Below are 19987 nucleotides of genomic sequence, written 5' to 3'. Positions count from 1 at the left end.
TACACAAATAGCAAAAACATGTATTTTCCAGTCAAAAACAAACACCAAAGTAAAAACTCTATTAAAGGGAGCCCAGTAACTCCTTCTATCATTTTTCACCAGAATGGAGAAACAAAGTGGTAACTCTCCAGCATGCAGGAACCTACATTTAAAAAAAGAAAAAAAATAAAAAAAAAAAAAGCAGGGAATAAAAAGGGGAAAAAAAAGATATGTTGAGATCATCGATCACATTAGCAGGAATTAAATGTCAAACTCCCTAGATGCCAACAACAATCCCAACAATATTACATCCATTAGTCATTGTTTGCTTGTGAAGAGGTAAGAAAGCTGTCATGTGCCTGTCCCTTCTCTCACTGCCATGAGAGAGAACAGCACAAACGTTGCATCACCAGTCACAGCCACGGCCACACAGATGGGCTTTCCTCTCACAGGCAGGTCAAGGCTCCATCTGCCCTTGAAGATTCCTTTCTTGGTTACAACAACAACAACAACAAAATCAAGTAATGTTGTGTATTAAAGCTATTTGTGACAGTAATCTTTTTTTGCTCTCAAATGTCACCCTCTAAAAAGGCTCTATTCATCTCACAAAACTTGGGCATCCAGAAACTCAATTTCTTGGCATTGACAGAGACATAAAATAAGAAAAATGGAGAAAAGGCATAGCTGTACCTTCAAAATAATGTACTTTAAAAAGCATTATGTGCAGGTTTGGTGTCACACTGAAGTTCTGAAATTGGAAAAAATAATCCTAACTTTTCAGATAAAGTTATACTCAGAGGTGTAACTTTAAATGGTTCTACCATGTTAGGCTACATAAAATGAGTTATTGTCTCTGCATATCAATAAAAAGTATTAAAAAATCCAGGTTGATGAAATGTGACTTACAAGACTTCGCTTTTTCTCAAACTTTAATCAGACAATCTTCCCAGCAAATACAAGCAGTTATATTAGCTACTGAACATGACAAGTTTAGTATTTTTACAAAGCACTTCAGTCTATCTATTTAACTTGTCAATTTGAGGAGCCACCAAATGTCCATCTCTGCTGAACTTAAGCATCACTAACAGTTATCCTGGTCAGTTCCAGTGGGAGAACCAGAGTCACATGGTAGTTTTAGTTTTGCTCTCTTTAGAAGTGACCAAAGAGTTTTTGAGGTGTCAGTGCAAGGTCATGACAGCCTACTCCAAATAAAAGCTTTCCTTTCATCACTTAAAAACATGTTGTCTAGTCACTGTTTTCATGCACTTCCCAAAGGCTTGCATGTAGAAAACACAACAGGCAGCCTCCCATTGAAGCAAAATACATTTGCTGTTCTACAGATAATTCACTCAAGCCACATGCTTCACATTTTATACAGGGCCTACTTGCCAGCCAAATAAAAAATATAAATACATGTATACACCTGTTTGAACAGATAAAAACATGAAGGAAACATGGTTACAAGCCAGAAAGAGCACTTCAAGCATGCACTACTAAACAGTTTATCCAAATGTTCTTATTTACATACCTAAAAAAAGGATGACAGAATCATATCCTCCATTTATGGCAGTCCAATAACATTTTATCTACTGCAACTATTCCCATGTAAGGATATGGACACCATTCCAGTCACATCACAGCTGAAGGTATAGTCCGTGCCTTGGCTACATTTCAGTCCTGCAACTACAGCATTTCACGCTGCAGCTTAGCTGAAGCCACATATGCTGTTATTGATGAAGCATAAAATCTCAGCAATGCTGGCACCGTTTCTCTGCTGCTCCAAAATACAGCGGACTAGATTATGATTACTAGTGCTGCTCCTAGGCATAATTTTGCCTTTTTTTTTAGAAAAATCCTGCAATAGCAAGGACCAGAAAATCTGAGGCTTTCTCTACCTAGAGATAATCATAAAAGTATACTGTTTATGCACAGGGAGAAACAAAAATTAAATATGCATCAGGCAATGCACATTCATACAACAAATCAATTCACCATCCAGTTCTAGGGTTTATTGTGCCATAATAAACAACATACCAATAAGCCACACAATAAAAGATAATAAACCTCAGAGAATGGATGGTAACACAGATGGTGCAAGCCACAGACATGTTACCACATATGCAGAGGAAGAAGTGAGCAATTCATCCAGGACAGATCTCTTGTTGGTGTTGGGCAGCTTTAGAGCTTCTACTATCCAAGAATCTGCTCAGGCATTTAAGTTATTCCTGTTGAAAAGTCTTTATTTTTAGTACAAAACTCAAAATGTTACTAAAGAGCTCCCCTTTCTGTGTACCTCTGTCTGTAAAAGACTGCAGTGGTTAAAGAGGAACAGCACCTTTGTATGCTCAGTACCAACAGCAGTACTTTATCTTTGCACAGCACAGAATTTTGCAACAGAATTCATCACAGAAGAAGGGCATCTCCTATCACTACCAAAATTGTTCAGATTAATCCATGCAAAGTGAAGGACTTTTACCTTCTTTTTTTACTTTCTTAATCCAGCTGTCACCTGGATTTCACATACTTCATAAATTTAGATTCATTATCAGCATACACAACATGAACAAAGTTTTTGAGGAAAAAACTACACAAAGTGTTTCACTGACAAACAAAAACGAGAAAATAGCAACAAACCTGCCAAGTTCAGTCATCATTTTTAACAATTATGGTATGAACTGACCTCAACAGAGTTTAAGTCTATGAACACTCATAGAATCAGTTGGCCACTCTGAATTTGATGCCTGTGGTAGCCATGCATAAAATAAGATTTCTGCAACATTGTCTAAAAAAGTAAAAGTGAGCTATTGCCAGTGCTTTATGTTTACTTATGCTACTACAAGTAAAAGTATTTCCAAATTCATCACAGTATTTTATTCCTATGACACTTGTGCCCCTAGTTAGACAAAAATGAGACAAAATCTGAGATAAAAATATGTTAATTTGAAATCACAAGTTGAGCAGCTTGCTGACGTGACAGCAATGGCCGAAATGGGTCTACTCAGCCTTAGAGCCGTTCTCATATTCAGGAACAAAAAGCCTAGAGCTAGAAACAGAAAAAAATACCTTCCCAGTCCCCAGTAGCCCACAGAGCAGGCATTCTAAGCCACAAGCACCTTCCCTGATATTTGTGACTTGTACTTTCATGTACTTCTCCAGCCTGCAGCCATGTAACAATTTGTTCCCACAATATAATATACATCTCATTTCTGTCTGTCTCATATCTTAGTATTTCCTCAGCAATTCAAATATTGCTTGAGGTTTAGCAACTGCATCTGTAACTACATCTGCTGTCTACGTTATTTAGAAGACATTAGGAAACTTGCTGAGACTTCTTGTATTAAAAATATGTCAAAAACTTAAGAGTGTCTTAAAAGCAAATGCAAAAGCAATTTTAGTCATAACCAGTTTGTAAACATATATAGCAGAGGCTACAGGTTAAATTGTATCACACAGAACCAGGTCCAGATGCCTCAAACAATTCCAGGGACAGTGGCTCCATCACTTTGCTGGGCAACCCACTGCAATGCCTGACCACCCAAACAGTGAAAAATATGTTTTCTAATATCTAATCTGAATCTTCCTTGCCTCAGCACATTGGACAGTTGTGACTGTACATGAAAAACAAGGGCCAAGAAGGCAACCAGGAAACAAGAAATGTGTTGAAGACGTTTCTTTTACACGAACGCATGAGAATGCACTGATAGGTAAAGGTGGCAAGCTTGAATTCGAGTATTTTAAGTATCATCTTCCAGCCGCTTCCTCCAGGGGCGCGGCGACAGCGGCCCCGGAGGCCGCACGGGGCGGGAGCGGAGGCAGCGCCCGTTATCAGCCAGGAGCAGCCCCGAGACGTCCCGAGCGACGCGACCGCGACTCCGATCGCGATCCCGACCGATCGGATCGCGGATCGCGGCCCCATCCGCTTCCGCCGGCGGTGACCCCGCGGCGCCGCCCCGCCCCTGAGGGAGGAAGCGCGCGCGCCGCCGCACCGCGATGGCGGCGGGCGCAGGAAGGGGCGGGCCGCAGGGCGGGGCCGCGCGGCGCCGCCGGGAGCGCAGCAGCGGCGCGGGGCGGCGGGGACAGGGGCGCGCCCGCGGTGCCCGCAGCGCCCGGCGGCGGCCGCGCCGCGCGGGGAGCCGTGTGCGCGGCGGGCGGAGGCCGAGCGGCGCCGCGGCCGCTGCTCTCCTCTGCCTCCTCGGCCCGGCGGATCGGGGTCGCGCCGGCCCGGGGGCCGCGAGCGGCTCCGCCCCCTCCGCCCCTGTGCAGGGCCCGCGGCGGCTGCGCGCGGCCGCGCCAGTGCTCGTCCCGCGCCGATGGCGCCGCTCTCGGCGGCGGCGCCTCCGCCTGCCCCCTTCGCCGCTTCCTCCCGCCGTCCCCTTCCGCTTCCGGGGCCAGCGCCGCCGCTGCTCGCTGAGCAGCCCCGTCCCGGGGCCCGGCCGGCACCGCCGGCAGCAGCCGCCGCCCCGCCGCCCCCATGGCCACCAACCCGCAGCCCCCGCCGCCCCCGCCGCCGCCCCCTCAGCAGCCGCCGCCGCTGCCGGGGGCCGGGGCCGGCGCGGGGGGCGGCGCGGCCGAGCCCGAGCTGGTCTCCATGATCGTTAACCACCTCAAGAGCCAGGGGCTCTTCGACCAGTTCCGCCGCGACTGCTTGGCCGACGTGGACACCAAGGTGCGGGCGGGCGGGAGCGGAGGCTCGGGGGCTCCCCGGGCTTCGGGCGGTCGGGACGGGCCCGGCCCGGGGCGGTGCGCCGGGCGGTGCGGAGCGGCCGCGGGGCCGGCTCCGCTCGCGGCCGGGGAGCGAAGCCGGAGCCCGCGTTCGGCGGGAGCGCGGCCGGCCGGCCGTGCACGCACGGTCACACACGCCCGGTTCGCGCAGGGCCCGGCGGGGCAGTGCTTAACGCGCTGCCGCAGGGCAGCGGCTGCGCCTGCGGAGCACCGGGGCTTCCGACGGGGCTCCTTGCTGTACCAGCCTGGCCTCCCGGAGGATAACCAGCCACGTACGTGATCCTTCCCGTCCAACCTCTCTGCTGTTGCTTTCTAGCCTGCCTACCAGAATTTGAGACAGCGCGTTGACAACTTTGTTTCCAACCATTTGGCAACTCATACTTGGAGTCCTCATCTCAACAAGAACCAGCTGAGAAATAACATTAGGCAGCAGGTTCTCAAGTAAGTGACAGCTCTGGAGCTGCTCTGAATATGCTTGTGTACTGTGATAGGTCACAAAGGGTCTGGGTCTGTGTAAAGTGGGTTGCTTTCTTAAGAGAAATGTTTGAAGAAGTTGGGTTGTTTTCCCCTCTCAGTGTTGAAAATGGAATACTACTGGGGGTAGTAACTTGCCCTCAGTATTAGCCAGAATTAGACTGCAGATGTTCTTTGATCTGATCCAAGTTTATGCAGGGGTGGAAAACTCGATTTTGACTTGAGATGTAACTCCCTAGCTAAATGCTATCTTTGCTTTTTCTTTTAAGGGAGGTGTTAATAAAATTGCAATAATCATTTTTGGAGCTAAGGGGAAACGTTCCACAGACTAAACTCTGCAGAGCATCAAGCTGAAGTCACAAAATAGAAAAATGTATTTAAATACAGCTGGACAGAGAAGAGGTTTTAAGAACTGGTGTTATTGTTAAAATTTTGTCAGACGCTTTAACCTGATATGACATTATTTCATGAAGGTTCCTTCAGACTTTCTTTTCAAAGAAACATTAGGAAATTTCTTCAAAGTACCATGAGTTTGGCCATTAAATTGGGTCAAACCTCGGATTTGGGGACAAACTTAATCAGCTGTACTGTGGTGGTACCATTGATAACTTGTACTGAGGACTGCTTGGTTTGTAGGGAAGGAAGCAACTATTCTTTCTTGTTAAAAAAGCAATGACAACAAGAGTTGTCATATGTCCCACAAAAGACTACAGGGGTCTAAAAAGATAAGCTTTATAGCTGTGGATTTTCTTTTTTATTTTACTGAAGGCTAAATGTGTTCTATAAAGCTGCAGAACCTGCCACATAATACTGGGCAGAAAGTAACTTAGGGTAGTGATGAGTGGTTTAGTAGTTATTTATGCCTCATACCATCTGTAATTCATCTCTTTTTTGCTATGGTAATTCCTAATACAAAGTTTCTTCTAAATTTTTTCCAGAAATACTGTTTTTGCAGTTTGATCACACTTGTAACCACTAATGATGTAACAACAGGCTGCTTGTATTAATTCCATGTGCTTGGATTGTTTTGTTTCTCTAGCACATTTTTTCTTATGGGTAAGGCACAGGCTAAGTGCATAGCTGTGGAAATGCCCAGGAAACATTGGTGCTTCATTGGAGCACATCTAAATGATCTTAAAAACTATTTTTTCATACTAATTTATGTAACTTTGTTCCAGGTCTGGAATGTTGGAATCGGGAATTGACAGAATTATTTCTCAGGTTGTGGACCCAAAGATCAACCACACATTCAGACCTCAGGTGGAAAAAGCTGTCCATGAATTTTTAGCCACATTGAATCACAAAGAGGAGGCAGGCCCCAGTACATCTCCAAGTGAGGAGAAAGCAGATGCATCAGTTACAGTACAAGGTATTCTACCATTTCTCTGAGTAGTATATTAACAAAAGAATGGTGTTTAAGAGAGCAGAATCATTTACTAGGTTTTGTGCTACCATAATGCTGTTAGTATCAGTATTAGCAAGCTGAGCTCCAAGCAGCATGCCAGAACACTTGTCTCTTACTCTATGTTTAAATGTAGAAGGCAAAAGAGATGTCACGCTGTGACCATGTCACTCACTCACTTCTGGTGAGATTATGAGGGATCAGCTTATTGTGGGGAGAAAAGCTGGTCTCAGTATTATAGGATCAGATAAGACATAGATGTGTAAGAGAACAATGATGCAGCTTTTTATTTAAGAGACAGTTCCCTGTGCAGTTGCTGTGTGTCATAAAATTTGGATGGCTAAGGTCCTAATATTACCTGTATCAACTCCTAAACACTCCTGCAGGTAATTGTCCATTCTTTCCTGTTCTAAGAGACTTCACAGCCATCCATCTCTTTGTAACCTTTATTTAAATCCAAGCCTTTATCCTGTGGGGCCCACTTCCTTTAAAATGGGTTAACAAGCCAGCTGCAGTTCTCAGTGCTACTCTGCCTAATGCTTCGTCTTCAAAGCTTGTTCTAAAATGATAAGTGATAAGGTATTTCTGATAGTCTTGTTATATAGTCAGTACGCTGAGTTGATTTTCTATGACATTTATGGAGATATTAGAGGTGTGAGCTATCAACTTTCTCTTGCAGTGTATATACATATATATACAAAGAATATGTATTATATACGTTGTCATCTGAATTAGGATGTTGGTAAAGTTGAACAAGGGCTGTGTTCAGATGTCACTCCCATTGACATTCCTCACTTTCTGTAGGCAGAGCTCGGGAACAGTGGTGTGTCACAGTGCAAAATGGATCTCTGGTAATTGTACAGTGCTTCCTGCCCAAACACATCGTGGATATTTTTGTTCGTTTTTTTTTTTTTTTTTTTTTTTAGCCAAAATCTTTCTAGGCAAAATTAGTCAAATTTTTTAGTTACGTATGTGTATTTTGTAGAGTGCTTATTCTTTCTCATATATTTAACCTTCTATCAGAACAGAATTATGGAAACTAGGGTGAAGTAAAACTCTGTTCTTTCTTACTATTCAAGGTGTCTCTGCTGCAACTCCAAGTGCTAATGTAGCTAGTGATGCAATGTCCATTTTGGAAACAATAACTTCTCTTAATCAAGAAGCTAGTGCTTCCAGGGCTTCAACAGAGACCTCAAATCCCAAGAACAATGACAAAGTTGCAAAAAAACTCTCATCTCAGCAGAGTGTGGATGGTAGCACTGATAAAGAAAGAAATGCAGAGGACTTGCCAGACAAAGAAAAGGCAGTTTGTGACCTTTCTGGAGAAGGGGCTGAAACACTTTCAAAGTGTGAAGATTTAAATGAGCTTCCCTGCCAAAATGAAGAAATAAAACATTCAGCAAAGGATACTAATACGTTTACAAGTAAAGATATTCCACAGGAAAGTGAAGATGTAAAGAGTAAATTATTGGATAAATTTGACAAGAAACCAGAGAGCAGTGAAAGAAGGAAAGAAAAGAAGGAAAAACTTGACAAGAAATCTGATCATTCAAAGAAAAGTGATGATACTACAAAGTCAAAAGAAGAAAAGCAAGCAAAAGAGTCAGAACCAGTGAAACACTTAGTTCCAGAAAAAAATAGCAATAAACATAAAACAGCTGAAAGCACTAAAGAAGGTATGGTGTGGGCAATGCTCTTCCTGAAAATATAGATGAGTGAGGTTTTTAAGTTAATTCAGCAATTGAATCAGTATATTTGGAATGTAAGTTTTCTGCTAGTTCTGGCAAACTGGTCTGCTAATGACAGTTGGATTTCCTCCATCTCTCTTAACTGAGGTACCTGAATTAGGAGTCAGATGACCTTTGATTTCTCAGGTGTGTGATTGGTCATCTTAATCTGGCAAGTTCTCTCGACAGTTTCAATCCTCATTTAAAGTTCATAGTTCTACCTCAGAGTGATTTTTATCTTGAATAAACCAGAGTTAGCCTGGTTATTTAATTACAGTGTTATGATTTTGTTTTCTTATTTCTAATTCTTAACATAGTTTTGTTTTCAGTAACAAAATTGATGTTTTGGTAGGAGAAGTTTAACAAACTCGGTATGCTGCCTTACAGCTCTTTGTTTTTACTTTTTCCTTTGCAAGAAAATATGTTAATAGATTCAGATATGGATGTACTCAGTGACATCACAGTCAGCTCTGTCCATACCAGTGACCTTTCTTCCTTTGAAGAGGAGAGTGAAGAGGAGCCTGTAATTTCTGACAGTACTGAAGAGGGGGAGATCACATCAGGTGGTAAAATAATTACATTGTTAACTGAGAATAAAGAGTATGTAATGCTTTTCTTGAGTATACCGTGTTGTAAATTTGAGAGTTTGCAATATTGTACCTACTATGAGAGAGGCTTTGAATGTCAACTGGATAATATTTGTGCATTTGCAAAAGATGAGTACTTTTTTTAATATGTTTATTCATATAATACAGTCTACTCTAAATACTGTAAATGTTTATTATGCTACGGTATTACATGGTGACAAAAGCCCTTAATGGTGAATGTCACTGTTCTGTGGGGTTTCTTCCCCTCCCAGCTGCCATGAACTTGGAATAACACTGGAGAGCTTTGTGATCCCAGGGTAGTGGTTGTAGACCAGACTGGGTTTAGAGCCTTAGGATTCAGGAGCTTGGCTACAGTAGAAAGAACGGGAATGGATCTAGCTTTAAAAGTTCAGAAACACCAAGTATTTCACTGACTGTGTTGCCTATTTGTGTTCTGCCTGTGTAGTACAGACTTCAGACTGATTTCTGCAGTTAATAAAACTTTCCATTTTATAATGCAGAATGCTGTAGTACCTGAATGAGTTCTTTCTAGTGTGCTCACAGCTTACCTTTTCTGCTCTCAAAATATAATTTAGAAGCTCTGAATTGCTTGTTATTCTCTGGCTTTGGTCTTACTTTGAAAGATGACAGATTGTGTTCAGTTATGACTAAATATTTATGAAAGGAAAGCAAGCCTTAAGTATGTTTTGTGAATACAAATAATTTATACAGTATTGCACTATTTCTAGTAATCCTGATAAAACTGAAATATATTTATGTATTTTTACTTGATTAATACTTAGATGTGTGTAAATAACAGTGTGTTTTGTGTACGTATTTCATTAATCCAACTAGTTTTTATGTACTCAAATACTGTACTGATATTTTTGGTGTGGAGATAACTAAAATTTAATACATAGAAGAAATTACATAGGCTTCTCACGCATAACTAGCTACTAAATACTATGTGTAAAGGGGTAGTGGGATTAGAGGCAAGGGGGGTAAGCGGGTTTATTACTTGGCTTGTGTCATGCAATTTTTTGGCTGAATGATGTACACAAACACGTCAATGCACTTTTGATTTTTTCATAATCTAGATATTTTGATACTAAAAGGATTTAGGTTTATTAACTGTTTATGGTTTCAGAGTAAATAATGGTTGATACATTTTGAGTAGCTTTGCCTTCTTAAAAGTTTTGTTGAAAGCACTGTCCTAATTTATCAGTATATCTCTACACTCACCAACCTTTCCTTAGATGAAGAGGAGAAAAACAGTCAAAGTAAGACGAAGCCCCATGCGAACGAGCTGAGCGATGGGAAAGCCAAGCCTGTTCGCCACGCATATGTTCGCAAGCCTTTCCTGTACTCCAAATACTTCAGTGATTCTGACGATGAACGAACCGTAGAACAGCGCCGTCAGTCCATTGTGAGTGCGGGTTTTGCTACTGCTCACGTTCTGGCCCCAAAACTTTCTAGAGCAGAAACTCCACTTCTGGTTTGGCGATGGTTTGTGCAAGGAGGAGACTTCAGTTTCTTCTCCCTTATTTTTTTTTTTTTTCTCATTGTTCTACAGCTCTTTTTTCTTCAGGTTTCCATTAGTATGGCATGATCTGCTTTCCAGCACAGCACTTTGCTCTGCTGGTTATAGTAAAGCAATGACAGAATTTTCTATCTCCTTCCCCTCCTGCCAAAATACCATGACAATTTGGATGAAAAATGTATTGTATATCTACCTGCAGCCTGCCTTCAGTGGTGTTTTTTAGTAGGTCAGGCTTGTGTTGAGTACTGCAGGCTACTTCGTTACTTCAGCTCTTCACAAATATACTCCTTGCTGACCATGAAATCAGTAGTTTGTAGCAAGTCTGCAGCCAATGAGAATGGAAACAGATTTAAGCATGTGCACTCTGTTCTGTGGCAGAAGTGCCAGCACAGAGAAGAGGGAGCAGCAGTTCTTTTAGATTTTCTCTGTTGGCCAGATACATATATTTATACTTATAACAAATATGTATCTATTGTATATACATACAGATAAAACATACGTTCTTGGAGAAGGTTGCATAGCTTCAGTCTGCAGTGTTGAGCAGCAAGGAAATTCTGCAACTCACTAATTAACTTCACAAAAATATTAAGAGGATAATATTAACTTTTATATTATTTCTAACATGTATTTATGTTTTAGTTTGCCTTAGTCTACAGTGTTCTGTTTTCTATGGGGTTTAGACTTATATTTGTAGTCAAAGAATGATAAATTGTTTTCTTTGGTTTTGTGTCTCTAGGCCAAAGAAAAAGAAGAGAGACTCCTTAGAAGACGAATTAACAGAGAGAGACTTGAAGAAAAACGTAAACAGAAGGCTGCAGAAAAGACGAAATCCCTAAAACCTGGAAATCAGAATGCTAAAGGTATGAGAAGAAAAGCTGTGAGTAGCCCACATCCTGCTCTTGCTTTCCCTCTATTAAATAAAACATTCAGCTTTGAATAATGGTCATATATGGATATAGTAATTTCCTTCCTTTAATAGCCCAACATCTCAACAGTGATGTAACAAAAAATTATACTGCAAAGTATTAATACAAAATTTCATCTTCACTTTTTCATATATGCATTACACTGCTTAAGGTTAATTAACACCTAGCTGCTATTCTCTGCTACACTTGAATACTCTTTGTACTGCTTTCTGTCATGTTTATAGCTGAAGCATTAATATAATGATGTGTATGTATTTCACCATTTGTATGTTATTTTAGGAAAAAGTGGCTTACAATTAGAAGAACCTTCATCAAAAAGTCTAGAGTCAAAAACAACTGGTACCAGCATTAAGGATGTGCTTAAAGAACAGAAATTTTTGGAAAAAAAAGTGGCCCTGAGCAGAAAAAGAAAAAGAGATTCAAGGTATTTATGTATATGCTCAAAAGCACTTAATGTTTTGAATATTAATTTTTGTGGATTGGAAAGGTTATTTTCAACTTTGTGCTTAGCTTATCCATTTAAACAGTTTTTTCTTAAAATATTTGCATAATATTGTTACTAATAAACATTAAATTCTGGCAGAAAAATTACAGCTGATTCAATATGTTGCAGCTCAGACTGCAGTAGCAGTCTTTGTGGTTTTTCACAGAATGGTAATAAAGGTGTGAGAATGGAGAGCTTTTACATGTTTGTGCATCTAATAGGCAAGTCAAGTTGGTTTCATCTTTAGATAGATGTTTCGTGTAGGTACGTACCTTTGTGCATAACTGTCTACATATAGGTAAATATGGGGCAAGGAGGACTCTTAGCCATTTTACTGGGACACAACAGTACCAATGTCATACTAATACTGCTTAAAAGCACTGGTATTCAGGGTATTTTTGAAACTGATATATATAATTTTGCAAGTGAAGATAGCCTGGGTGAATAGGTTAGTCAGAAGTTTGGTGATCATGCACAGTTTCTGTATTTTTAGTGGGCATTTCTCTCTCGTGTTCAGCTTTGAAAGCAGAAAGTTTGTGAAGTAGTGTTAGGCTAGTACCAATTGTTCTTTGTTAAATTGTCCAAATACCTGTTTCAGGCATGCTGAAGATAGCTGCAGAAAGAAAAATGAGCCATCTGAAGAAGATTCAAAAGAAATGCAAAAGACAAATGAGGTAGGTGTCCCTTAAGGATAAATCTTACGATCTTCCTTTTAATTCTGGTAGTACTCTTTCATATGTCCACACCAAGCTGCATATAATTGCATTCGTTCTCACTCATAAGTTTTTCCCTGCCTGTTCCTTTAGTTGTATTAGTGATCTGACATCACTGTAATAATGTTTTCTGAATTCCAGTAGCCACTGAAATGTGGCTTCAGTGCTGATGCATGTTGTAGTAGAACCTGAGATGCAGTTTGAGCCCTAATCTGTGAAGCATGCTGAGTTTTTAAAAAGAGCAGAAGGTCAAGTAGAAATCTAGATGCAGCTTTTTTAGGTTTTGGTGTGTTGTTTAGTTTCAGATTTTTAGTTACAGTTTTGTTTTACCAGATGGCATAATAGCTATTTAAAGTAGCTTACAGAGTACTTGAAATTGTGATTGTCTATTCAAAAACCTTTTATAGTAACACTAGAAAAATTATCTTATGAAGAAAAAATAATAAAGTTCAGACAGCTTAAGGATAACTTGTTCTGATTTCAGTTTTTCCACTATAGCATATAGCTAAAAGGAAAATGGCAATTTTCATTTCCTGGCTAAAATGAATTTTTATTACAATGTTAAGTGTATTCCCTATTGTGCTAAGGCTTTTTTCAAGATTTTGTGCTTGTTTGCCAGTTCTGTTCAGGCACATAAGTGAGGGAATTGTGTAATGTATATTTATATATTTTTTTAAAAATCTCTTTTGTAGACCTATGAAAAAAATTCTTCCAAAGAATTGAAGCACAATCATGGAAAAAATGAAATCTGTAAACAACTTAGAAGACTTTCAGAATGGGGACATTCAGCTGAGGAAAGCAAATGTGATTCTAAAGCAGAAAAAGAACATAAAAGAAAAACCTCCACTTCTCTTCAGTCTGAAGGAGCTCAGCAGGACAGCGAAACAAGGGATGCAAAGAAACAACTGGATAAAGCAGAAGTCAATACCGAAGAACCACCGAAGCAGAAATCCATATCTAAGAATGAAAAACACCCCAAAAAAGATACTGACACAGAAATTCAACATATGAGAAATTCTGCCAAAAAAGAAGCCAAGTCTTACAGAGACAAAAATGAAAAGGAAAGAACTGCTTTAGAAGATAAACTTCCTTTAAAGCACAAATATAAAGGAGATGGTATTCACAAGTCAGGTGAAGATGCTGACCTTCATTCATTTGAGCGAAGTTTGAAAGGAGAGGATGGTGGGCAGAAACATAATCAACAAATAAAGGTTTCCTCCGATGACAAATGTGAAAGAAAAAGTAAACACCGAAGTGAACGGAGAGTATCAGTAACAGGAAAAGATGGTAAAAACCCTTCTGAATCAACCTTAAAAGCTGAAGAATTGCTGCGGAAAGAAAACAAAAAAGACAGACATCTCTCAACAGACAAACCAAGAGCGGAATATAAGACTAAAAGGTCCTTGAGTGATTCTAAACCACAGAAGGATTCCCTAAGTGCCTCAAAGCAACCTGGTTCAGCATCACACAAAAGGAGCGAAAGCTATTCAGAAGATAAACATGAAATAGAATCAACTAACTCTGATAGTAATGTAAAACTTGAAGATGGTGTTCATAAAGACAGACGAAGATCTAAGAGCCTTGCAGAAGACAAGGTTTTGTTAAAGTCCAAGTCAAAGAGTCACAGTAAACAGTTCAAAGCATCTGAAACAGAATTACAGGAATTAACAAAACAAGACACTGGACAGAAACTAGACAAAGATAAGAGCATGGAATACAATGATTCAGATAAACAGCACAAATCCAGGAATGAAGATAAAGGTTTGGAGGAGGGTGGTGCTGAGTTTCAACTTGCAAGTGGCCCACAGTCAACTCAGGGATCACAAAAAGACTTTAGTCACAGAGTTAAATTACATTCTGGAGAAAAAGGGGCTGTAAAAGAGAAATACAGAAGTGATAAAGATTTAAGTAATTCCAAACTAGAAAGAAGGCTCTCTGCTGAAGGTCATAAAAGCAGAAACTTAAAGCACAGCAACAAGGAAATAAAGAAAAAGGAAGAGAACATCAAATTGGAAGATAAAGATACTAAAGAAATGGAGAGTGGGCATGAAAGATTATCTAATGTCACAATGGCAGTAGATAAAAAACAAAGCAAGAAGGTATCCTGTGAAAATAGGAAAGGCAACATATCAAACCAAGATTTACTTAAGGAAGAAAAACAATCAGCTAGCACAACTGAAAGCAACCAGGTTCCAGCCCCTCAAAAGGCAACCATGAATAATGACTTGCATGCTGGTCATGAGGAAGAGCTGATTGAACTTGATTTGAAAAAAACAAAAGCACAGGAAGCATCTAAAATTGATGGAAAAAGCATTCAAAACTCTCTCCAAGCCACAGATGCCAAATGTGCAGTAAAACAAAAAGGATCTCGTTCTGTCTCAAATAAGGAGTTAAAACACAGCTTGGCAGATCCTGAAGCCTGTGAATCACAGTTTCTGCCTGCAGCTGAAAAAACTGTTGAACAAGAAGATACTTCAAATAAACAAGTTGGTGCCTTAGACCCTTTGTCCAAAAAAGCTTCCATGGCTCAAGGTCCCAGTAAACAAGGGGCTTATAAAACAAGTATTGTGTATGAAACAAGTGGTAGAACCTTAAAGAATGCATCTAGTAAGGATCAGGCTTCAAAAGATAGCAGAAGACCAAAGAATTTAAGAACTGTGATAAATTCTAATTCAGACGATGTTCCTTTAGCAATTAATTCTTCAAGAGAAGATGCTGCTAATGCAAACTCCATGGATATGGATATCTCTACAGATTCTTTAGGTACGACGTCTAAAGAATGCCACAATTCAGATGGAACTTCCTTATTGGAAGATGCTTTCCTTTTGAAGAATGATACAGCACAGGTTGTACAGGAGCAAGATCGTGCAGTGCCGAGTTCTGTCATGAAAAATGATGGTGACAACACCATTGTGGCAAACAGAGTGGAAAAAGTTAATGAGGTGTCCCGGCCTGATGAACAGGCAATGGGAGACAGTACAGCTGGGTTATGTAGGCGAAAAGATTACAATGAAGCAGCAAAATCAGAAGGCTCTCAATGCAGGAAGTTAAAAAGAAAAGAGGAAAACTTGATGTCTGGCATAACTGAAGATTATGGAAATGTAAGAACAAAAGAACTTACACCAAGAAGAAAAGGAAGAGAATGCTTGAATATAGATCCTTCCACAAAGGGAGAAAGAAGCACAATGATGGATAGTGTGGAAAAGAACAAGGTGCATGACAGTGATGATATGATCCAGTCTTCCTCTGTTTTAGTGCCTGAAGGAGTTCCTGAGGAAAGTTTCAAAGGCTCTGTTATAGCTAATGGGCAAGAAGGGACTAATGTGGTTAGCATGGAAGACAAAAATGAAAGTAATGCTGTAGGTACCAGTGCAGGAAGTAGTAAACTCAGTTTGTCGTATAGCAGCCTACAAAAATCTCCTGCCAGTGTGATAGGAACTAGCACAGAAAAGATCACTGAGAGCACTGCAATGGCAACTAGTACAGGAGGAGAAGGAGCTGAGGGTACATCACATTCTGGAAAGGACAGTGATGCTACAACCACTTGCTCAGAAGAAAGTGAGGTGACAGTAATATGCACAAGCATAGAAGCTGATGAAGGTTTCACAACAGGCATGTGGGTAAAACATAGTGAGGGCTGCAGTTTTGTCACAGGAGCAGATATTGGTGACTGTACTGTTGCAGCAGCTGAAGAAGGTGGTGGCAGTGTTGTCACTGAAGGATTAGCAGAAAGTGAAAGCTTCCTAACAAGTACAGAAGGAGAAGAAAATGGTGACAGTACCATGGTTGATGCAGAAGAAAGTGGTAAGGATTCAGTGAACCCAAGTGGAGTAGAAATTGAAGACAGTGTGAATAGTGCTGGGACAGAAGAAAAAGATGATGCTGTGACTAGTGCAGGCTCTGAAGAAAAGCAAAATACCTCAACTTGTGTAGATACAGGCAAATTTGAAAGTTCTGTGTCCTGCTTAGGTGAAATGGAGAGCGATGGAGCTGTAACTAGTGCAGGAACAGAAACAGGTGAAGGGTCAACCAGTGTTGATAATTCAGGTGAATTTAGGGGCAGTGTGACAGCTGGCCAAGTAAAAGAACATGAAGGTACTGTGACTTGCACAGGTGCAGAAGAAAGAGGTCATAACTTCATCATCTGCTCTGTGACTGATACAGATACCCAAGGAGAAAACACTGTAACTGGTGCATGTGTTGCAGTGGTCACAAACAACAGTGCTACAGCTGGAACTAGTGGTGACAAATCTGAGGACACTGTAAATGGTGAAAGTGCAGTGACCAGCACAGGCATAACCCCAGAAGATGATGCTGAAATTTCAGCAGTCTGCACAGGGCTAGAAGACAGCAACGAGGGATTTGTAGTTTGTTTAGAAACTGAAAAATGTGAAAGTCTAATGGACAGTACAAGGGCAAAGGAAGAAGCCAGTATCACTACAGTGAGTGTAGGTCTGTGTGATGATGAAGGTTTTGTAACTAGTACAGGCTCAAAAGAAGAGGATGAAGAAGGTGAGGATATTGTGTCCAGTACAGGAAGAGGAAATGAAGAAAATGAGCATGCTTCTACTTGTACAGGAGTGGAAAGCGAAAGTGCACTAATTTGTATAGGTGCAGAAGAAGGTGAAAGTTCCATTATCTGCATAGTTGCTGAACAAATGGAAGCTGAGTCAGGAGTGGCTGGCACAGATATAAATAAGCTTACTGTCAACAGCATGACAAGTGCAGAGAAAGAAGCTAATTGTGACACAGACTGCAGAAATGATAAAGGCATTGTTGAAAGCAGCGTGACCAGTGCAAGTGCTGCAGATGAGGGTGCCCTAGCTGCACAGACAGGAAAGTGTGAAGGTACCTTGCTTCCCTCAGATGCTGAGGAATGTGAGGCTCCCATGACTAGTGCTATGGCAGTGCAAGATAAGACACAGTTCAGTGCTGAAGACAAACATGAGAAAGCCATGAATTTCTTTGACAGCAGAGGACTTGATGCCTCTATAAGTAGTGCAGTTCCAAAGAAGGATGATACTTCTCATACTCCTGCTGATAGAGAAGTAAAGGTAAAAGGTGATGTCATCTCTACCAGCACAGTGGAAGATGCTCCTTTACATTCAGCCACAGATGCTGAAGAAGGTCCTCTTGCTGTTGAAAGAGTAAATGAAAGTGGGGAAAACTCTATGATCTTAATAGACACTGAAGACACAGTTCCTATGCCCAGCACAGCTACAGAGTTTAAAGAGTGTGTGAATACTTACAGCAGTAAGCAGGAGAAAGATGAGTGCACTATGATTTCCACCAGTATTGTGGAGGAATTTGAGGCTCCGATGTCAAGTGCAGCTATTGAATATGATGGTCAGCTCCCCTCTGTGAAAACAGAAGAAATGAGTGAGAATACTATGGTTTCTGTAGATATGGAGTTATATGAGGTTCCCATGCCTAGTGAATCCAGCACAGGAGGAGATGATAATGGTGATGATGGAAGTCACCCAACTGCTAGTGGGAAGGAAGAAAAGGATGAGTGTGCTATGATTTCTACAAGTGTTGTGGAAGAACAAGTAATCCTAATGTCAAGTGAAGTCACGGAAGAGGTGATTCAGCATATCTCAGACACGGAGTCAAAGAATGAAACACTAATGATCTCTACAAGTACAGCAGAATGTTTTGAATCTCCTATGTCTAGTGTAGCGGTGCAAGATGAAAACAGTCTCACTGCTTCAGAAACGGAAGGAAGATGTGAAGCTGCTATGATCACTACAAGCATGACAGAAGAATGTGAGATAGTCCTGATCAGTGCAGCACCACAAGCTGAAAGTCAGCTCATCGTAGCAGGAGATGAAGGTGCCATTCTCTCTCCAAATGCATCAGAGGAATGTAGGGTGGTGGAGCCCACTGCAACTGTAGATGAACAATTTGGCCTAACTGCTTTCAATGCAGATGGGAAGAGCAAAGGTTCTGTGATTTTTGTGGGAGAATGTGGAGCTCCTGTTCTACAAGTTGCAACGGACAGTGAAGATAAACACACTGCTTCAAATATAGAAGATAAGGAGGAGGGGGCAGTGATCACTCTGAGCACAATGGAAGAATGTGATAGTCTCTTCACCTTCACAGTCATAGAAGAAAGTCAACTTGCTACTGAGACTACAGAAGTAAAAGACAAAAGTGAAGAAATTTTTAATACTGCTAACCAGATTGAATGCATTCTTTCAACTACAGGCCCAGAAAAAAGCGGGAATTCTTTGCTTGTTGGTAGAGAGAACGAGACACATGAGAGTGGGGTGAGGATAGAATTGGCAGCATCTCAGGCCACAGTAGACAGTGAAATCACAGAAACAGATGAAAATGCAGTGAACCTCATGAGTGTAGATGAGGCCCTTTGTGTGGAGATTAGTACAGAGACTGCTGACAGTCCTTCCCCAGAGGCAGGTGAGGACAATGAGCAAGAGGAAGATGTTTTGTGTGGGAGCATTACATCGGAGCTCTCCAGTACAATTTCAGAAGCAGAGAAAGAGAGTGAAGCTGTAAAGGATGTAAACTATAAATTAAATTCGAACGTACTTCTAGAAAGTGACTTATCTGAAATAAGGACTCCCCTGCCTAAGACACAGGCTCTTTCCTTAGTTTCTGCAAATGAAGTGACTGTAAACACCAACCATGGTGAAGTAACAATAGAAGCAGAACTAGGGAAAAAAAGGGACCTCACTTCATTGCATGTAGAAAAGCTATATGACAGTGATGAGAAAACCAACTTGGTCAAAACAGGTGATACTGGCATTGAAGTTACTTTTCAGAAAAATAATGCAACCTTTAATTCAGGTGAGGATTTCTTTTTTTTTTTTTTTTAATTCTTCAGTTCATAAGTTGTCATAAACGGATGCTTTTTACCATTATAGTTAGGAATAACTTGTACTGTTTAGATATACCTCACTTCTTTGTTAGTTGCAAAATGGTTATTAATACACTTAAGAATTGGTGACAAATAAGCATGTGATTCTGGGTGAACAAGACCAACTGAGCACAATTACCTGAGTTGTGTTGGAAAACAAATATTTCAGTGCAAGAAATTACTAAAATACATTGACTTAAAGTTGTCAGCCAATATCTAAAGTTATTTGCAAGGGGTAATTATTGTGGAAGTACACATGGGTTTTGTTATTAATGTGTTGCAAAATTCAAAATTTTTTTTAGGAAAGAGGATGCATTTCATTTTGGCATCTGTTCATCATTTTAGAAAGATAGGTTCATAATTTTGAAGGTTAAGATTGGCCATTCTTAATCACGACTGCAGATTTTCTCTGGGCTATTATTTAGTGGTCATGTTCAGATTCAATATATTACACTTAATTTTGTCTTATATGAATACACTTGAAATGGTTCTGCTTCGTGTTACAAAGGAATCGGCCAGTTATCCTAAATAGGTATTTTAAGTGAGCAGTAGATGT

At 40.6% G+C, this 19987-nt stretch overlaps 1 protein-coding gene across 1 annotated transcript in view; it reads left to right on the top strand.

Moving 5' to 3' along the window:
- The first annotated feature begins 4450 nt into the window (after positions 1-4450).
- BOD1L1 (biorientation of chromosomes in cell division 1 like 1) overlaps positions 4451-19987 on the top strand; it is a 35521-nt gene continuing 19984 nt past the window's right edge. The window contains exons 1-10 of the mRNA XM_021554410.3: positions 4451-4645; positions 5018-5142; positions 6354-6544; positions 7657-8253; positions 8721-8867; positions 10148-10317; positions 11168-11291; positions 11637-11781; positions 12440-12515; positions 13247-19361. Of these exons, the coding sequence (XP_021410085.2) occupies positions 4451-4645; positions 5018-5142; positions 6354-6544; positions 7657-8253; positions 8721-8867; positions 10148-10317; positions 11168-11291; positions 11637-11781; positions 12440-12515; positions 13247-19361 (7885 nt within the window). The remainder of the gene's footprint in view (positions 4646-5017; positions 5143-6353; positions 6545-7656; positions 8254-8720; positions 8868-10147; positions 10318-11167; positions 11292-11636; positions 11782-12439; positions 12516-13246; positions 19362-19987) is intronic.

This window comes from Lonchura striata, chromosome 4 (genome assembly GCF_046129695.1).
Source record: "Lonchura striata isolate bLonStr1 chromosome 4, bLonStr1.mat, whole genome shotgun sequence".
Classification (NCBI taxonomy): Eukaryota; Metazoa; Chordata; class Aves; order Passeriformes; family Estrildidae; genus Lonchura; species Lonchura striata.
This window is presented reverse-complemented; position numbering and strand designations above follow the sequence as displayed.